Here is an 18,328-nt window from a genome sequence, read left to right on the forward strand (position 1 = left end):
TAATAGTTGTTACATTTAGTTTGAACGTAAAAAGAAACCGGGATGTAGAACTAAGTAAACAAATAAATGGAATTTTTGTTTTTTATGTAAATCATTCGTTTTTGCAATAAACATGTAGTTCATGCGACTTGTTATTAATGCAATAAAATACGTATAAATTCCTACTTGATTATTTCTAAGCTGCGGTTTGTTCCATCGTCAGGTAAACGCAAGGCTGCGCCATTGAGCAGATCAATTTCCTGTAGGGTAGTGACGTGAGTGGTGGTGGTCGCGTTTTCGTCTTCTTCGTCCAGGATGTAGTAGTTGTAATCCCACGGGCGCCCGGAACCATCTATCACAAGTGCTTCGATAGCTTCCTGGGCCCCATCAGTGGAGTTGTCGACCGCTACAAGCTCGTTGAGGTACACGGACCCAGGAGAACCGTGGCATGTGAGTGAGCCGCCAGAGCACGAACCCTCTCCTCCGCGAGCGTTGGAAGCACCCTAAGTGTTGATATACCAAACATGTCAGATACAACAAAAGCGTAGTAGGTGAAACTTGTAGATAAAAACGTTGTAAGATTACTCACCTGGAAAGCACTAGTCTGGTAGGTGTAGATTCCAACCCTTCCGCCAGAGCCCCCAGTAACACCGGCACCGCCATCGGCAGTAATGGTTCCATGTCCTGTCAAGTGCTGAGCCATCACGAAAATTGATCCTCCGCTTCCTGCTCCGGAAGATGGTGCTGATGCTCCCTTTGATTCAAGTGTTCCTTGAAGAAGTGCATCAAGTTAATAAAGTTACTTTCACCTAAATGTATGGGTATTACGTTGTTCTTTTAGCCAGTAATTTTTTTTTAACGTTTGTAATACACCAAATGATTTTTACCTTCAATAGTAAGCAGAACAGCGACCTTGATTTCTATAATACTTCCTCCGCGAGCGTTTGTTCCAGAGCTGTCGGATCCAGAACCACCTCTCAAGTTAGGTTTGTACAGACTGCCGAAATATTTTCCGCGATTGGATTCAGCGCCATTATAACCACCGTACGAACCATAACCACCTGAAAATATCCATATTTTCTACAAAAGAAAAGCATTCTTACCGACAGAATAAAATCAACAACAAGTATTATTATATGCAACCTTCGTTTAAGTGAGGCATCTTGGAGGAAAAAGTTATTGTCGCTGATGGGCTTATCAGAATATAAAAATTACCTTTTCCATTGTTTAGCCAAAAAACAACAAAAAACATTAAAACAAGTTGACTGAAGGCAACATAGCAGAGTGTTTACAACTGTCACGGTTTTGTTTGTTTGAAATAAAAGTACAGACCAGCGCCGCCGTTGGTTCCGTCTCCGGGGCTGCTGTGTATCGTATCTTGTTGCCTGTCGCCTCCGGATGCCGTCATTCGCGCCCCTGCGTCGATCTCAAGATCGCCGAATTTGAGGTAGAAGCTTTCAGCAATGAGAACGGAGTTGTATTCCAGAAGCACAAAACAAACATCTCCGAACATGGAGAGATCGGGCATGAACCTATATTAAAAGTAGTAGGTCAGATAACCTTAAACTTAAGTATGCAAGTAAGTACTGATAATTTATAACTGAAAGGCTATTTCCGCTAAAAGGGGTCGTTTAATCACACCAGGTCTGCAGAATAAGTCGTACCGTAGTGAGGCACCAGTATAAAGATCTAAACTGCCGAAGCGGAACTGTCCCGACTCGCCGATCATAACGTAATCGCCCTTCTCCATGACTGCCGAGTGCGCGTTGTCGCCCACCACAGCGTTGGTATCTCTACCCACATGCAGGTGGTCGACGTTGGTAATTCTTCCATCGAGCAAAAATGCAATACTGGTGAAGTGGTCGAAACCAAAGAGCGCTTGGTCGGAATCGGGATCATTTCTGAGATTCACGCCACCGCCTGACACCAAGTAACGGCGTCTCATGATGATTTCGCCGCCCGATTCCACGATAAGGTTGACGTAAGGACGGGCAAATGCGTTGTTGGTTGAATTGCCACTTGCGCTGGTGTCCACAGCGAGACCATTCTGGTCAACGCCGATGGTCATTCTCTGGTTGTCGTAGACTCGAATCAAGCCAGTTTTGTCGCCAGAGAACCTAAGTATTGACAAGGATCTTCTGTCTTCACTTTCGGCTGTAGGATCCATCCTGAAAGCTCCTTCTCTGGTTATTGTGACTTGATCATAAATACTGGTTAGAGCCCTATCAGTTTCGGTCAGCGACACATATTTAAAAACATCCAAGTTGTTGCCGTCGATTAAGAGGGAGTAATATGGAAGCTGGTTGCGTATTTCCTGAATAAAGATTGACCCGGGACCTCCGTGTCTATTTTCGTTCCTTCCTAAGCTTCCGGCTGTCGAGCCTGCAGCTCCAAGTGCGGTAGCAAGGCCCTTGAAGATAACAATTGCAAAGTTGTTTTGGAGAAAGAAGTGCCTAATTTTTATGGTTAACGGGTTGATGTTCCAGTAAAATATTTTAATTTTTTACTTAGCTTCCAATTGAATCAAATTGTACCTTGTAGTCGTAAATTTGGGTTACATAGACAGCGATTCGTCCTCCTGAACCGCCACCATACACCGTGCTGCTACTCGAGCGCGAAGTTCCGGAGCCACCACTAGCTGTCAACTTGCCGTATCCGTACAAGTGTCTTCAAAAGCAAAAATACAATTATCAAGACACTATTTCACGTGAGAAAAACATTCGCCCCGTATTACTGTTTTTTAATATTTGCTTCAAAATATGGATTCCTAATAGCTATATTGAATTACGAATAACACCTCCTATAAAAATAAGCAACGAGTCTACCTTGCCGTAAGTTTGATAGATCCGCCACTTCCTCCGCTTCCACCATGCGTGGTCCTTCCTTGGGCGCCATTAACATCAACGGTTCCATCAATGGTCAATGTAGTGCCCACCTTGATTACAACAAATCCACCCCCTGCACCTCCGTGTGACGAACTCCCGCTGTATGGCTGCACAGCGTACGAACCTCCAGCTGTTCCAAACGCAGTCGGGTTTGTAACCAAACCATGATCTTTTCCGCCGTATTGATTCTGCAAACACAAGAAAATACAAATGTATATTTATGACACACTTGTTTTTCTTGCTTTGAACAAAAAAAAATGTTTGTAATGTTTGCATGTTTGTAAATATCAATGCCACTGACGAGCGAAACGGCAAGACAAAAATTAACAGAAGGGAGTAACTTGAAAAGTGCAGATGTTCATTAAAGCTGTATTGTAAAAGTTGTACCTTTCCTGAGCCTCCAACGCTGGCGTGGCCACCGCCATCTTGTGTATCAAGAGTTTGTCCAGCGAGATCACGTGATGCTGACGAAGCACGTTCCGTGCCCGAACACGTGATCACGCTACCCGGTTCCGTAATGACATCACCAGCTTCGATGGTAATAAAATCAGCCGTAATCTTTGCTCCGGTCTTAACTCTCGTTGATCCAGTAACAAGACTCGCTCCGGTGTCCTTGGGAAACTCCATGCGACTTCCAGCCTCCAGCATGAGAGAAGCAAGTGAAACCAATGCAGTTTTAAGATTACTCTTAGTAACTGCCTCAGTCTTGTCTGCATTCGCATAAATGCGACCGGTTTCGCCGAAGATGGCAACGACGTTTTGGCCAAGGACCAAGTGCTGGACTTCGTGGACTTCCCCGTCAAGTCTGAGGGCGGGAGATCCGGCTCCAACAATGTGGGACCTTGTGGCAAGCTTCAACACGCCACCAAAGTCGACCTCAAAGTTAACTTCTGGTTTGATAAACGTGTCGTTCAGGTTTGAATCGGGCTTGATGGTGACTGTGCGGTTCTTCATTATGTGCAGAATGCCTGAAACGTATTACTTGGCTACAAAATATGTTTCCCATAAGTGCATATTGTAAGTATGGCAAAGTAATGTAGGATAGGTTTACCAACATTTTTTAGGTTTACCAACGCACCTGTGCGATCACCAATCATTTCGTTGATCTGTAAGTTAAGAGGTACAGAAGCGTCATTGTCCAGCATTCTAACGCGTGCTGTGTCGTTCAAATGCAATTCGTCCAGTATTAGGATGTCTCGCATATCGCTGTCAACCAGCGCATAACACACACGCTCCTGTGCATTGTCATTCTTGACGATCAGGGTCTTGTAGCTGTTAGTCGAGTCGTAGAGGAACACTGAGCCAGGCCCGCCGCCAAGACCAGATGGAACAGAGTCGGAGTAATCAGCTCCCGGCACGCCTGATCCGCCGCCACTCGCGCTGAAAAAAGCAACAATGACAAAAACTATTTGTTTAAAAATCGTCCTTTAGTCAATAAACATATTCTCATTTATTGAAATTTGATCCAAATTTGTCATGGCAGATTTATCTACAAATTTTACGTACCTGTACTTTCCGGAATAGCGATTTTCGTTTGTCCTGACGTGCGTAGCAATTCTTCCTCCACTTCCACCCCCACAACGTGAAGTTGCAACTTCTTCCATTCTTGTTCGGTCGGACGAAGACAGTGAGGAGTAGTCTTGGATCTTACACGACCCGCCATCGGCCGAAATGGAACCGCATCCAGCAAAAGATCCAGACACGCTGAACCAGATGCTTCCTCCAGACCCGGCTCCCGCTCCTCTGCCTGCGTCGTTTGTGAATTGTGAGGTGGTTAGGATAACGTCGGCACCGTCAGAGCGGAGACTGCCGTCAACTCGCAAAGAGTGAGCGTTGATCTTTATTGTGGAACCAGCTTTGCTGGTAGCTGTTCCTCTTCCGGCAAATCCAGGAGTGTCAGGTTTTGTGTAGGAGCTAGGTGGGATTTCACATTTTGGCTCGCTACTCAAGTACCATCCACCTCCCAAGCTTGCGTGCGCTCCTCCTGCGAAGCTCTCAGTGCCTGAGGTTGCTACCTCCGGCAAATGCTCCAGTGGCACTTCGCTGGAAGCCTTGCCGCTGACAGTCATGGTGGAATCAAGTTCGAAATTAGCTCTTGCTGCGCTCAACACAAACGAGTCGAACTCGACGTCAACGCCGCTCTTGATTGTAAAGTCGTTGACGGCAAGACAGAAGTGGCCTTCGACGGTGAAGTCGGAGCCTCTCTTTGCTGTAAAAGTGTTCAGGGTATGGCAGCTACCGATGTTGGACTGTTGTACAGATGCAAGTCGAGACGACTGGCCCAAGTGAAGCGACGACTTGTCGTCAATGAAGATGTTGGACGTCGTAACGTTTCCTACAAATGAAATGGATTGATGATTACATGCCAATACATTTTAGATTTGGAAAGGTGTGCGATTAGGAGGTAGACTAATCAATCTAAACACCTAAACAGAAAATACAACACGTGTAGCTGTGGACGCCTTTTGATAAACTAAATCGAAATTAATATAATTCAACAGACAAAAACAAAGCCAAAAAGAGTTCTTCGTGTGCTGGTTTAATTGAAAATTCATGGCCAGACTTCACATCAGCCAATTCTGATGAGGCTTTTACCTTCGACTTGCAGTTTAGTTCCGTGGATAGTAAGAGTGTCTGGGAACACCACCAAACCGTTGACCAGCATGTTGTACGTCATGCGAAGCTCTTGAAGTTTGGGAGATATTGTCCACTTCTGGGTGGCATCGACCTCGATCCACCCGACACCACAGGAAGAAATATCATCGACTATAAGTTCGGTGTTGTCTTCGCTGATTTTCACACGTGCGTTGCCTAGGAAAGGAAATCGTTTTTGCTTGCTGTCAATGCACGTGTTAATTTAAGTTTCTAACCGAGCAATATAATTTTGTCGATCTCATAAGTTGGAGTCTCCGCAGTGTCTATAACGGTTGGCGCCACATCCTTAAGGAGGTCGTTGGGGTTCTTCGCGTCAAAGGTAATCTGTCTAATGCTGGTGGCTTTGTTGGCATTGTCGCGCACGTACAAGGTACCAGCTGCACCGGAGTAAGCGTTAAGTGGGCTGATGCCACCGGCAAGTGCATAAGTTCCTTGGAATTCCCACCTTAAAATAGGGATTTTTTTACATTCGGAACAGTTTTCCGATGATTTAATCTTGTCAACTGCTTGAAAAGCTTAGTTTTTCCGCACTCTGCTACAAACTGTTAACTTTTACTTTTAGTTTAACACTATTGATTTGGATCAAATAGTACCAAAAAAACAACAAAACCACTAAAATTTAACCATAAAACCAAATAAGCTACAGTGATGTTGTTACCCATTCACGCAAAATGTTTCATGCCACCCTTACTTTTGTGTAATGTCAACAGCAATTCTTCCACCACTTCCGCCAGTACCATCGGTATTACCATTTCCGCCTCTGGCTGACATAAAACCGTGTCCGATAACAGAATCAGCTTTGATGGATATTCCTCCTCCGCTTCCACCTCCGCTGTTCACCGCAACTCCGTTCATGGCATTAGCCAAAATGGATCCTTAAAACATGTGTTTGTTCGCAACAAATGATGAAACATGCTCGAAAAGTTAAATGTTTATACAGCTAAACCTGCTACGACTTATGCATCTGACATAGTTTATGAAACCAAAGACATGTTAAAAACTATTGAAAACACGCAATTGAAAACAAGTGTACAAAATGCTGTCAACTATTTTAATAGTTAGCAGAGAACCAACCTATACCCAAAAGAAGATATGTACGGTAATTTACAATCAGACTTACCTTCAAGTTCCAACGTGTTGCTGACAAATATAGTGAGAAGACCTCCTCCTGTGCCTCCATTGCCACTTGAAGAACTTCCACCTCCGCTTCCAGGCTGTGTGACAGCTGATACTTTTCCGTACCAAGCCCCTGGAGTTTCAGATGAGGACGCAGGGTTGTAGCCTCCATAGCCAGCATGCCCGGCTCCGAATCCGATGCTATTGATCTGTTAGGATACAGAGTTTTCGGCCAAATTGCATAATTTTTGCGGTTGTGTTGTAACTTGACTGTTTTTCCATGTTTCAGGCCCTCAATACCAAAAAATGATGATGGAACAGACCAACATTAATTGCAGTTTTGTTCGTTCCTTATCTTATACATTATGCAAACAAAAATTAACCAAACATACTTGAGGACCACGGCCAGGGCCCAGATCAGATTCAAATCCACCTTTTGACACATCAATATAAGACCCCGGATGTAGAGTCATGTCGTTTCCTTGGATTGCCAAGACTTTGCCAATCAGTCTACTTCCGTAGAACAGCTCAAGCGAACCTAAATACACTCAGAGTAAAATCCGTATTTCCATTACATGTTTTAATACAAACCGATTTTCATTGGGTTGTCGGTGCCAGAGTTTTCGCCTTGCTCGAACATGACCGTGGCTCGATCTTTAATGGTTAGTTTGGAGAAAGTGTAAACACCAGGCTTGTTGACCGAGCTGTACTCGCCATCCAAGAAGACACCAGTTCTTCCGGTATTGGAGAACTCGACCGACTGGCCACTGCTGACCACCATCTCAAACACGTTGATTAGAAGACCTGAGCATGTATTTTTACGTCCAACAACATAACAAGCTGGAAACAAGCTTTCTCGAAATTTCACCAATAACAATTAAAAGTTATTTCTGGAAGCGCCAAAGTTATTTACAATAACTATTTCAAGCATAATTACTTCAAATATAATTTTTTTGTGGATTTCATCCTTAGCCTACCTGCGATCTTGTTATCAGGGCCATGTAAGGCGACGGTGGGTGGTAGTCGAACCTCGGCTCCAGATGACATGTGCAAACTGCACATGAGCACCTGATTCTGAGCGTTGTCGTCGAGGATTAGTATTTGTCCGTCTTGCAATTCCAACAAAGCCGCTGTTTCGCTGTGGAGACGTCGTACCTGAGCGCAATTATAAATGAAGCTTTCAACTAATAATCAACCAACTTTTGTATTAAACGAAATAATAGCAGAATAGTTTAAGAATGTTTATGAATGTCACAGGAACTTTGGATTCATACCTCTGCAGTGACGTCATCTCCCACAATAAGTAAGTGCATGGAACTTAGCAAGTACAGGTCGTCATACTTATAGAGTCTGGAGCCGTCTGCCGAAGCAGTTTCGTTTAAGATGGTCACTGGTCTCTGAACGGTGGGATCGTAAGTGTCAGAAGTAGTTTCCTTCTTGATTCCGCCTGTATTTTGTAAAGCAAACGAGAATTATTCGTTGTGTTCAGCATTTGTTGAGTATATGAAGCGCAACAACTTACCATTTTCTGATGCTTCCACAGGAAGATTGTCAACAATTAGTACTTTGTATGTTGCTCTTACTCCATTGTCCGGATTCACTCTTCTGTCCTGAATGTAAACAGTTCCTGGTCCACCGGAACGAGCCGTTGCGTCCAGACTCCCGCCGTGCACCGAGTAGGTTCCGGTGAAAAGAGACGCCGTTGGCATAACTACAGAAATGCGTCCTCCAGCACCTCCACCGACTCCTGATCCCGGTGACGAATCAACTATTCCGTGTCCTCCGGCTGCTTCGAATGTTCCGGTTCCACGGAAGGTATCACTGATCGCTAAATGAACTGAACCGCCACTGCCACCCCCGATCTTCAAGTTAGATCCAATGTATCCATTCTCTCCGTTGCAACTGACAACGCCGTCCATTCTTAGGTATTCAGATTCGATGAGGATTCGCCCACCGCCAGATCCGACCTTGGCCTTGACTTCACATTCAGCATTCGAGTCTGTTGAGCCACACAGTTGCGCCGAAGCGGTGCTATACTTTTCACCGCCACTTCCGCGAAGCTTGGCTTCTTGCAAGTCGCCATACACTTTGCACCAAGACACGATATCTGCAGATCCCTTTGGTGACGACACGCCGCCACATCCAGCATGGCTTGCACCGCGAATTAAGGTTGAGCTGTCTCCGGAGAAGGAACCTGAACCTTGACCGGGCAAGTTACCAAATCCATCGACTGAGATTCGGCCGCCATAGGAAATTGTGATGTTCGGTGTTAGGATAAAGAGATCAGATGACAGCAGCGTGGCACCGTAGCGTACGTTAAGGCCTTCGTACACCTCCAAGATCGTCTGGCTTTCAGGTACTATTACTTCGTCGTAGTTGACCTCAACACCCAGTGTCAGCGTGGAGTTAGGTAGAAGAGTGAGAGCAGACAACGTGATGCGGTCTCCCGTGCTTGCGGCGTCCGCGAAGACCAAGACTTCAGCCGTCGTGGCGATAAGTGACCGAGCACCGTTGCCCAAGCTGAGATATCTTATTCCGGCAAGCTTACCACGAAGCTCCAAGTCGTATTTCCAGCTACACGTGCCGGAAGTTGCTTGAGAGATTCGCAAACGGCTAGGAACAATCAACATGGCACCTAACTGGACGTCAACGCCACAGGGCAAGACGTAGTCGCTTCGTGAATCTACGTTGCTCTTAATTTCGAAAGTTTGATTTGCTGGAAGAATGAGCTGACCAGTCTCGTCGCCTGACAAGTCTTCGGTGGTAAGTTTAATGGAGTTTGCACCTGCCACGCTCAGCTGAGCACGCGCCTCCAAAGCGATTGACATACGAGTAAAAGAAATCACTCCGTCCACAGCCAGTGACGGTTTCAAGGTCAGGTCGGTGATCTGGTGGCCATCGGGCGGACATGAGGATGGCTGCTGGTTTGTTATGTAGACGATGTTCTCAATGCGCAATTCGGTCACTTGAGTCTCAAATGATGAAAGGTATGACATGTAGATGATTCCAGCAGCAGACCTAAAATGCCACCAACAATAACAAAATAAAAAGTTGCACCACAAATTAAAACGCGGCGATATATTTGTAGCTGGACACAATAAAAAGTTACTGTTGACGTCAAACTCTTATCCTTCATCAAACAACGGATAATCATACTCAATAAGTGTATAAATGTACCTTTGATTGTATCTGTTTGTATTGTAACCACCGTAAGCTTGCACGATGCCAGTGAACTTGTCCAGAGTTGATTTTACGTCGATTTCTATTCTTCCTCCTGCTCCGCCATTGAAAGATTCGCCCCCACCACCATTCGCGTTTATGCTTCCATGCCCTTCCAAGGAGTTCGCTTGTATGCGAATATTGCCTCCTCTGCCGCCTTCAGCTGAAGATCCTGTTAAAAATGTAAGAAGTGTCACAGTTGATATCCAAGCTCGCTCATTACTTTTTTCTCAATGTGTAACCTGTATACCCAGTACAATTTTGATTTGTTTACAACAGGTTTCTTCCAGCTATTTGTTTTATGACAGGTTCACTACAAAAACAAAAAATCCTCAAAAGCCCAGAAAAAGTTGGTCTACATATTCAAGTGCAAAACTAAATAGTCAGGCCAGCTTTATGGTCTGTAAGTTAATCATCCACCATTCAACAACATAAAATATGCAAGAAAGGTGAGGTAAAATGAGCACAACACCGTATACCTGCCAGGTTAGCTCCAGATGCTGAAAGTAGACCGCCCAACTTTACAACACCGCTTGCCACAATGTGAAGGAATCCGGCATCCCAGCTCTGGGACCTCAAGATTGTGCCTTCCGCGTCTTCGATTGAGAGAAGAAGTTCCTGGTCGTTTTCTATGACCGCTGATGAGGAAGTCCGCACACCGTTAACCGAAACAGCGGCCCCGGCGTCGACGGTCAAGGACCGGGTAGTTATGGTGATTCCGTGAATTTTGTCACTTGCTTGACCGATCATAATCCTAAGCAAAGGTAAAAGTTCAACAAACATTTTCAAACTGATAAACTTGGCAAATATTTAGTCCACTATTGAACGTTATAAGCATAGTAATAAGAAACCAGTTTGTTCGATTACTTATCACTACCGACCTTGCTCGGTCCTTGAGACTGATGTCTCCACCAGTTGTAATGTTGGCACTGGTCAGTGGGGCAGACGTGACGAACTCCAACATGGAGTCGTAACGCATCATTAGGGACCCGGCAATGTCTACTACGGTAGCGTCGTTCGGCGCTTCTCCTGCACATTTTCCAAGTTGTGAACCTTCTGTCATTTTCATGTCGGAATTTTGCTTCAGCTCCACGTCGTCTACGCAAACAGATGACGACTCGCCATTGACTTCAACGAGGCCTCCGGCTCGTACCAGCAGTGACTTGGCTCTAATAGTTCCAAGTACTGTTGCGTGAAGAAGGCTGACGTCAGAATACGCTTGCGGTGAGGATCCCGGTACCACGAATTCTACTGTTGCTCCCACGCCCGCCATGATCTTGCTGGAAATTACAGCCGCGCCGTCGTTGGATCCGGCTATCTTCAGAACAGATCCTTCACCTTGGAATTGAGATAATTTAATTCGGTATGCTTCGTTTTTTATGAATGACAATAAAATTATTTGCATTAAAATATTGTTTTGAAGACACTGCGACTGCATGGAACACAACCAGCCACGCAAACTACAACAATAATTTAAAATTATAAGAAAAACTTAATTTGAAATCGCTTGGCAATTTAAAGCAATTTGCGGACAAATGCCTCTTTATTTATTTAGATTTATAAATATGAACAAACTTTCATTGAGAATTGCAAAATACTGACCTCTCAACTCAAGAGTTCCTGTTCCATCTCCGCCCAGTTCCTCGATAACAGCAGCCGAGGGATCTCGAGTCAAGACAAGATGAGCCTCATCTCTCAGAACGATGCTTGTCGTCTCAGATGGCAAAGTCCTTGCAAAGCTTCCTGGGCCGTCAATGATGACCTTTGTTCTGGAACCACCGGACGACGTGGGCTCGTCGACTGACACAATACCGCCATTGGTGTTGAATTTTCCACGGAATGCAGCCCACTTAGTGGTGCCTGTTAGAGGGGCTTCATTCAGTTTGATGTTGATGGAAGCTGTCTCGTTGGACGCTATTGTGCCATGTCCAATTATGGCGGCTGCTTGCAGATTAAGAGTTGCGTCACTGCCTTGCGGATCAAAGAAAAGTGTTCCGTCGATGCGCATTGGACCATCAGTTCGGAGTATCACGTTCTATTTAATTGAATATATCAAGGCAAAGTTAATGTTTGACAAATTTTATAACATATAACTAATATGAGTTTTTTTGAAACAACAACATCAACTCAAAATTGCACACCAGGAGCTTTTATAGTGACAGATCGATTTTCAAAAAGCACTACATGTGACGGTATTGTTCCACTTTGATTTTGTCTTACCTCGGTTGCGGTGATTACAATAACGCTTCCAAAATTGACATACAATGCAGACTCAAAATATATGCTTGAGGCAGTAGTCATCGCATTAACGTATAATCTACAAAAGAAGAAAGTTAGTCAGCAACACAAGCTGTGCTTTGAAGTGTGTTATATACATACTTGGAACCACTCAAAAGGTTTGCAACACTCAAGGTGTAGTTCTTGTTGTTTACGTTGCATTCAACATCATATCGTAAAGTAAGAGTGGAATAATCACATTCTGGAGTAGAGTTACAAGCGAGCGTGTTGGATCCAAATTCACTGTCAAAAACAAAAAAAAAACGATGAAAAAATAAGAACCAATCTGTCGATAATTATTTTTTTCAAAAAGCACAGAACAGAAAGGCTGACCCATAACGCAGTAGACATTTCCATGTTTATTGAAAGTTTTGGTAAAAACTAATGTCATCATCAGTAGGCCTAACTACAGTCAATGGTCTAACAGGCCGAATGTTAAGGTTACGGTCTGAATATCTGAAATTCGCAAATGTTTTGAGTTTACCCCGGGTTAGTTAATTTCCCTCCAGGGCAAGCGACGCACAGACTGCAGTTGTCCATGTTGTTGGGGCACTCGGTCACAGGTATAGTAAGTTGGTGACTAATGTTGGTGTTTGGACATATGTTGCCGGTCGGTAACCCAATTACGGTTTCAGTTCCCGGAGTTAATAGTAGGTTGGCGTGTACGTCGAAACCAGTTTCGGATACTGTTGCTCTGGCATCCACTTCCATGGTGCCCGATACTTCCAATCTCAGATCTCTGTCATTGGGGTTATCACCACACTTGCCGGAATGAAGAAGGCGGCCTTTTTCCATCACCGTTATGTTATTCAGCTGAATAATGCCTGTAAAACATTACGTTGTAAATTGTTTTTTGTATTCTTAAAAGTGGCCGTTGTTAAAACTAAGTTTTCGCTTCCTTATGTAAAAATGTTGTTAAACCGTAAAAAATATTACCTTTTAAACTGTGAAAAAATTTTAGTTCGATAAAGATGGCGTGGTATATTCAGAAAATACCCAAAGGCATGGATTTTAACAGATGTCTGTTCAGTCACAATATGAAAGATATGTCCCGTTACATTGTAAAAAAGTGTTTTGACGACAGGTTAATTCCAACCCAAACTCACCTTCATTTCTGATGTCTGTCCCAGTGTGAGCTGGGTAGTCGGTTTCCACAGTCGAGCTTCCCGCAATGAGGAGGTTCTCAAAACCGTCTATTCCACCACACCACCTCAATCTGCGTCCGCTCTCCACCAACAAAGTGGGTTTGGATGTTGGGAGCAGCAAAGATCCTCCCAGGTAAACTTCCACGTTAACTGGCAGGGAAAATACGGTCTCTCCGCTTGCGGCACTCAGTGTTTCGATGTACAACCTGTTACAGTGCTTTTGGTTAAAGTAGCCCCACCTATTGACATCACCATGTTTTGATAATATTCTAATACTTTTGGTTTGATAAAGTAAGTACAAACTTTGATACTACCAATGTGGTTACTTTGGGGTGGAAGGATTTCATACCTATGTCGGTCGGTAACCTCGATTAGAGATTTGTCAGTTAGGAAGAGGCCGAAGTTGTGGGCCTGCACAGATTCGATGTACACATGCACAAGATCGTCAGCACTTGTTCGAGAAGCCATCTTCAGTTTGCTCGGACCACCAACAAACACCAGAGCGTCGATGGCAGCTTCGCCCGACAATACGGCAAATTCCGTTACAATTGCTGTTGGGTTATCTTGACGTCCTGTAATATTTAGCAAAACGTTTTGTTGAAAAAAGAATTGCGTGGCGTTATCCCTTCCTCAACAGAAAAAAAACTATTAAAGTAAACGTGTACCTCGGACGACAAGTTGCTTTTGGCTGTACGAAGGCAATATGGCAAGCAACGGATCTTCTGGAGTCACCAAAAACTCGGGCTGCGCAACGTCAGCACTACACTGCAGATAGATTAAGCCCGGGCCGCCTGGGACATTTCCAATACCGTGGTATGCCGAAAAGCGATCTAACATGACTTCCTTAGAAGCGGAGAGGTAGTCGACGGATATGATTCCACCAGACCCGCCCCCAGATGTTGCAACAGCTCCTATACCTCCATTTGCGTTATACATTCCGTCGCCAGCTATGGCATCGACCTGTCGGAGGTAGAAAAACCTTAACCAATGCTTCATATTTTTTTCTCGACTCTAGTCCAGTCATGATTGGGCATTTGTTAAAACTACAATAGAAAATATAAAAGCTGGGCATAGCGATTAAATGATACCAACCTTTATATAAATGCTTCCTCCTGCTCCACCGCCCGCTCCTTGTCGGAAGTCATCCGTTGAGTTGCCGTTGCCGCCGTTAGAAGTAATATACCCGTCGTTCAGCAAAGAGGCTGTCAGCAAAATGAAGGCGGTAAGTCACAAATCCGTGCTTAAAAAATGTTCAACGGATATTTGATGGCAAAAAAACTTACGCGTTTCGATATGAAGAGCACCACCTCCGGATCCACCCAGTGCTCCTCCTCCTCCAGATCCAAAGTGAGTCGGCACGGAAAAAACATCGTCGTCTTCGAAAGGCGTGTACCTGGAATCAGGGGAACCACCTCTTCCTCCGTGGGAGCCTCCGAGGAAGCGGAAGGAGTCGTGAGAGCTGGAGCCTAGTGATAAACCGTTGGGAAATCCACATATGCACGTAAATCTTTAGATAAGGCTCTCATGTGTGAGAAAAAGTAAACCATTTTCCTAAATTATTCCCATACAGGTCCTGCCTTGATACTATGCGAAAGCATGGTATTACTTCTGCGTTATTCCCATACATTTACCTTTTCCTACACATTACTACAGTCACATAAAAACGTACCGAGCAACTTCTTACATTTTAAGCGACTTACCTTTTCCTTCGCCATGCTGGAAACCCATTCTGTCCAGTGTGATTCTACCGCCATCGGCGATATTAACTGTAGTGCTTGCTTGAACGTGCACGTTCCTTCCTTCCAGCGTGCCTCGTGATTCGATTAACAATGAAGATACCTATATGCGAAAAACGGACCATTTGTTATTCGTCCATTTTATTGTTGCATGTCTTGTGTATATACCTTGATCTCTGAGGTAACACTTCTGTCATCGGTTTCAGTAAGCATGTCATCGGGTAAGAAACACACTTTGCTTCCTGGACCGATAATGAGCTCGTCAGTCTGAAGCACCGCACCTTCGTCTGAAGTAACCACGGCGCTGATAACATATCTGAGGAAAATAAACAACGCATAAAATGAGCACTGCTTGTATAGCAAATAAAGCCAAGCCTGTCGTGAGAACATCCAAAACAGACTTACCGTCCTTGAGGACCAAAGAAAAATTTGCTTCCAACCAATTCTAAGTTTCCGAATCCAACCATTGTACCCTTCAGAGTCACCTCTGCCTCAATTACCACTGTTCCTCCACCAGAGGGCGTGGAGCCGCTGAGAGATGTCAAAGTGGATGCTATCACGCTCGACTGCTCGTGAATGTGAAGATTGGTACCAAGGTAGTGGCCGACAGTTTGTATGGTAACAGTTTGACCTCCTCCAGCTGACAGAAATTTATTAATTTTGACGAACTATTTGTTTATAAAAAAAGTTTGTAGTTTTACCGATATCAATTGTTGGCAGTATGTGTATTTTGCGAGGATTTTCCACGAACAAGGTACCGATTGCCAGTTGGTCGTCAACAAAATCGCCTTCGCCTGCATCGGAATTGTAAAAATTGTCTATTACAAAAAGCAGGCAAATATCAAAAGTATAAAGCAAAGCCAAAATTAAACTACTCTCGATTTGAAGCGCTACCCTCGATCACTCTCTAAGAACACCTAACATTTTGGTAAATTTCGTTTGTTTCATTCGTAAACAACAAGATTCTTCTTTTGATGAACCTGGTATCATTTTTATGCACCTGTGGTCAGGACGGTAAGACGAGCTGCGCCCAAAACGTGTAGTTCGTCATAATTTGCTTCCGAACGAAGAGGGCCGAGAATCTCGCGATTTTTCGCCGAATTTACAGGTTCAGGGCCAACGACCAACCATGTCGACGAAACACTGGCATCGACGAGATCATTGTACGAAACCAATGCCGATGGCTTTACAAACAATATATATCACGTCACTTGTTGCTAGATATATTCTAATTACCTGGAATGCAAGTAGCACAAGACGAAACAAGAAATATTATGTTGTACAAGTGTAAAAATCCCTGGTTTTAACTATTTAAAGGAATGTGCATTATACCTCTGGCATTTTGTTTCTCATACAGTTTGCGCATACACAATTAAAAATTTGAGTTGGCGATGCATGTGTAGCTCTCATAATAATTATAATTTCCCAGGTTTTTGAAACGCTCATACATACAACTAACCTGCAAGATGCGATTTCCACCATTCTCGACCAGTAACTTCCTTTTGACAACCGAGTCTCTGGTTTCATGGAAATAAACAGTTCCGGCTCCTCCACTTCTCTGCTCACTGGAGAAACCTCCACGTGCACGAACCTCGCCAAGCCAAGCTGGGCCGAGACTCATGAACGCTAGGCTGTCAGGTTCAACATCGGATGGGTAAAAGATGGCTACACGTCCGCCGCCGCCGCCACCTCCAGGCGTTGGGAAATAAGCATCTGGATTCTCGTAACCTTTCAAAGTAATCAAATTGTTTATTTTGCGCAAAAAAAACTACGCAGATGAACAATATACAAAGAAATGAAATGTCATGGGCACCGATAAAACCATGAAGGTTGTCGAGTCAGGCGGCCATAAAGTAATCCCACATTAACGTGGTAATTGTATTTTTTCCACATTTTTGTTACTTTTAGTTTTGTTATAAAGTTTTACCGGCTCCTCCGTTTGCTTCGATGAGGCCTGTTCCTCTTATCGTTGCTTCCAGGTTGATGAGAATACTTCCACCAGCAGCTCCTCCGCCGTTGCGCGTCCTTCTCGCGTCGTCCATACTCACACCATTTTGTCCAGTGGCACGAAGTGCTCCATCAAGCCAAATATCCCGGGCGATAATGTTAAGAATTCCGCCACCGAGCACCTGTTGAGAGCTGGCACTTCCGCCGAAGTTCTGTAAGTCAAGTATAATTTGTCAGCATGTTATGTGCATGTGCACTCAGCCATATTCCCAAGTCCACCGGGATGCAATTCATTACCGTTGGATCATGTATTACGCCGTGAGGTCTTCGCAATCGGTTCGACGCAACAGTGGTCGTATCGCCTTGTCCACCGATTCCACCGTGACTTGCACCAGAACTATCCTCTGTAGTGTCTCGCACAGACCCACTGCCGTGACAGTCGTGCCAGTTTGTGTTGCAGAGTACCTATAAAAAAACAAGTTTTAAAGCGATATTCCAAGCTGTAGTATATTTTGTCAAAACTATTGTTCTAACAGTATAGTACGTTTTTCTTTGTATCCTCTAACATTTGCGAACTTGCATCCCCAAGAACTACTCGCAATCAACTAACAATTACACGTATGTACGTCAATAGCCTGAACCACATCGCCCCGAAAACATTTACCGCTCTGTTCATCAAAACAGTATGAACAGTTTGTCGTATTTGTAGTAATTTCATGGGAAACCTACTTCAATGGAAGAGGAGTCCTCCACAATGAGTTCCGTTGCCCTGATGGTAAGCTTGTCACCCTTGAGGACGCCTCCGGCGTGGATATGAACCAATTCACCCTGGAATTGAAGAACAAAGGAATAAAAACTTGCAAAAACCGCTTACCGATACATTCGTTGGTGGTATTCACTCACTTGAAGTTCAACGCCATCTCTTCCTGATTCCACAACTACTTTGCCTCCGCCGTGAACAATCAGTTTTGTAAATGGTATAACTGCAACGTCCTCTTCAGTTTCGGTTGCGGTGGCATTGGATGTCAAGTTGGCAAGATGACTAAAAACAAAACAAAAACTCTTTAATTAAATATTAAAGATCCTAATCCACAAGAGAACGATATTTAATAGTGCAGTACAAGAAAAATGCGAGCGAGGTAGTCTAGAAAATACCTGACAAAGTAAACATAAGTCATTGCTCACGTAAAGTAAAGCTCTCCGTTGTGGCCAACTTCAAGTGTGTGTGCCCCGTTCAGTGATCCGCTCACCATCATTCGGACGTCGTTGATAAATAGATTACCATCGCTCCTCATGTTGGCTTTCTCGTAAATCTCGACGCCGAACAGAAGCTCGGGTGCCGTGGACGGAAGAGCAATGTCCAAACTCT

The 18,328-nt window shown here is 44.3% G+C and overlaps 2 protein-coding genes across 2 annotated transcripts in view; both read right to left on the reverse strand.

Annotated features, from left to right (window-relative positions):
• Positions 1-11,579, reverse strand: part of LOC145899343 (uncharacterized) — a 51,986-nt gene extending 40,407 nt beyond the window's left edge. Inside the window, exons 1-23 of the mRNA XM_082988084.1 lie at positions 11,457-11,579; positions 10,736-11,192; positions 10,334-10,608; positions 9,813-10,026; positions 8,158-9,653; positions 7,910-8,082; positions 7,613-7,790; positions 7,227-7,439; positions 7,028-7,173; positions 6,640-6,844; positions 6,211-6,394; positions 5,735-5,964; positions 5,460-5,675; positions 4,371-5,199; positions 3,943-4,244; positions 3,252-3,832; positions 2,805-3,052; positions 2,514-2,646; positions 1,644-2,389; positions 1,312-1,511; positions 867-1,040; positions 569-750; positions 166-482 (exon numbers count right to left, since the gene is read on the reverse strand). Coding sequence (XP_082844210.1) covers positions 166-482; positions 569-750; positions 867-1,040; positions 1,312-1,511; positions 1,644-2,389; positions 2,514-2,646; positions 2,805-3,052; positions 3,252-3,832; positions 3,943-4,244; positions 4,371-5,199; positions 5,460-5,675; positions 5,735-5,964; positions 6,211-6,394; positions 6,640-6,844; positions 7,028-7,173; positions 7,227-7,439; positions 7,613-7,790; positions 7,910-8,082; positions 8,158-9,653; positions 9,813-10,026; positions 10,334-10,608; positions 10,736-11,127 — 7,634 coding nt within the window. The 5' untranslated portion in view covers positions 11,128-11,192; positions 11,457-11,579. The remainder of the gene's footprint in view (positions 1-165; positions 483-568; positions 751-866; positions 1,041-1,311; positions 1,512-1,643; positions 2,390-2,513; positions 2,647-2,804; positions 3,053-3,251; positions 3,833-3,942; positions 4,245-4,370; positions 5,200-5,459; positions 5,676-5,734; positions 5,965-6,210; positions 6,395-6,639; positions 6,845-7,027; positions 7,174-7,226; positions 7,440-7,612; positions 7,791-7,909; positions 8,083-8,157; positions 9,654-9,812; positions 10,027-10,333; positions 10,609-10,735; positions 11,193-11,456) is intronic.
• Positions 11,398-18,312, reverse strand: LOC145898187 (uncharacterized). The gene is made up of 20 exons (XM_082986617.1): positions 18,145-18,312; positions 17,863-18,001; positions 17,689-17,787; positions 17,257-17,424; positions 16,940-17,171; positions 16,472-16,740; positions 16,013-16,196; positions 15,714-15,806; positions 15,418-15,652; positions 15,181-15,328; positions 14,977-15,115; positions 14,560-14,742; positions 14,369-14,478; positions 13,936-14,236; positions 13,626-13,848; positions 13,238-13,482; positions 12,616-12,955; positions 12,234-12,374; positions 12,075-12,171; positions 11,398-11,889 (listed from the first exon to the last, which is right to left on the reverse strand). Exons 1-20 carry the CDS (start codon positions 18,252-18,254, stop codon positions 11,398-11,400), a joined length of 3,948 nt encoding a protein of 1,315 aa, XP_082842743.1. The 5' UTR covers positions 18,255-18,312.
• Positions 18,313-18,328: the final 16 nt, after the last annotated feature.

This window comes from Ascidia mentula, chromosome 4 (assembly GCF_947561715.1).
Source record: "Ascidia mentula chromosome 4, kaAscMent1.1, whole genome shotgun sequence".
Classification (NCBI taxonomy): domain Eukaryota; kingdom Metazoa; phylum Chordata; class Ascidiacea; order Phlebobranchia; family Ascidiidae; genus Ascidia; species Ascidia mentula.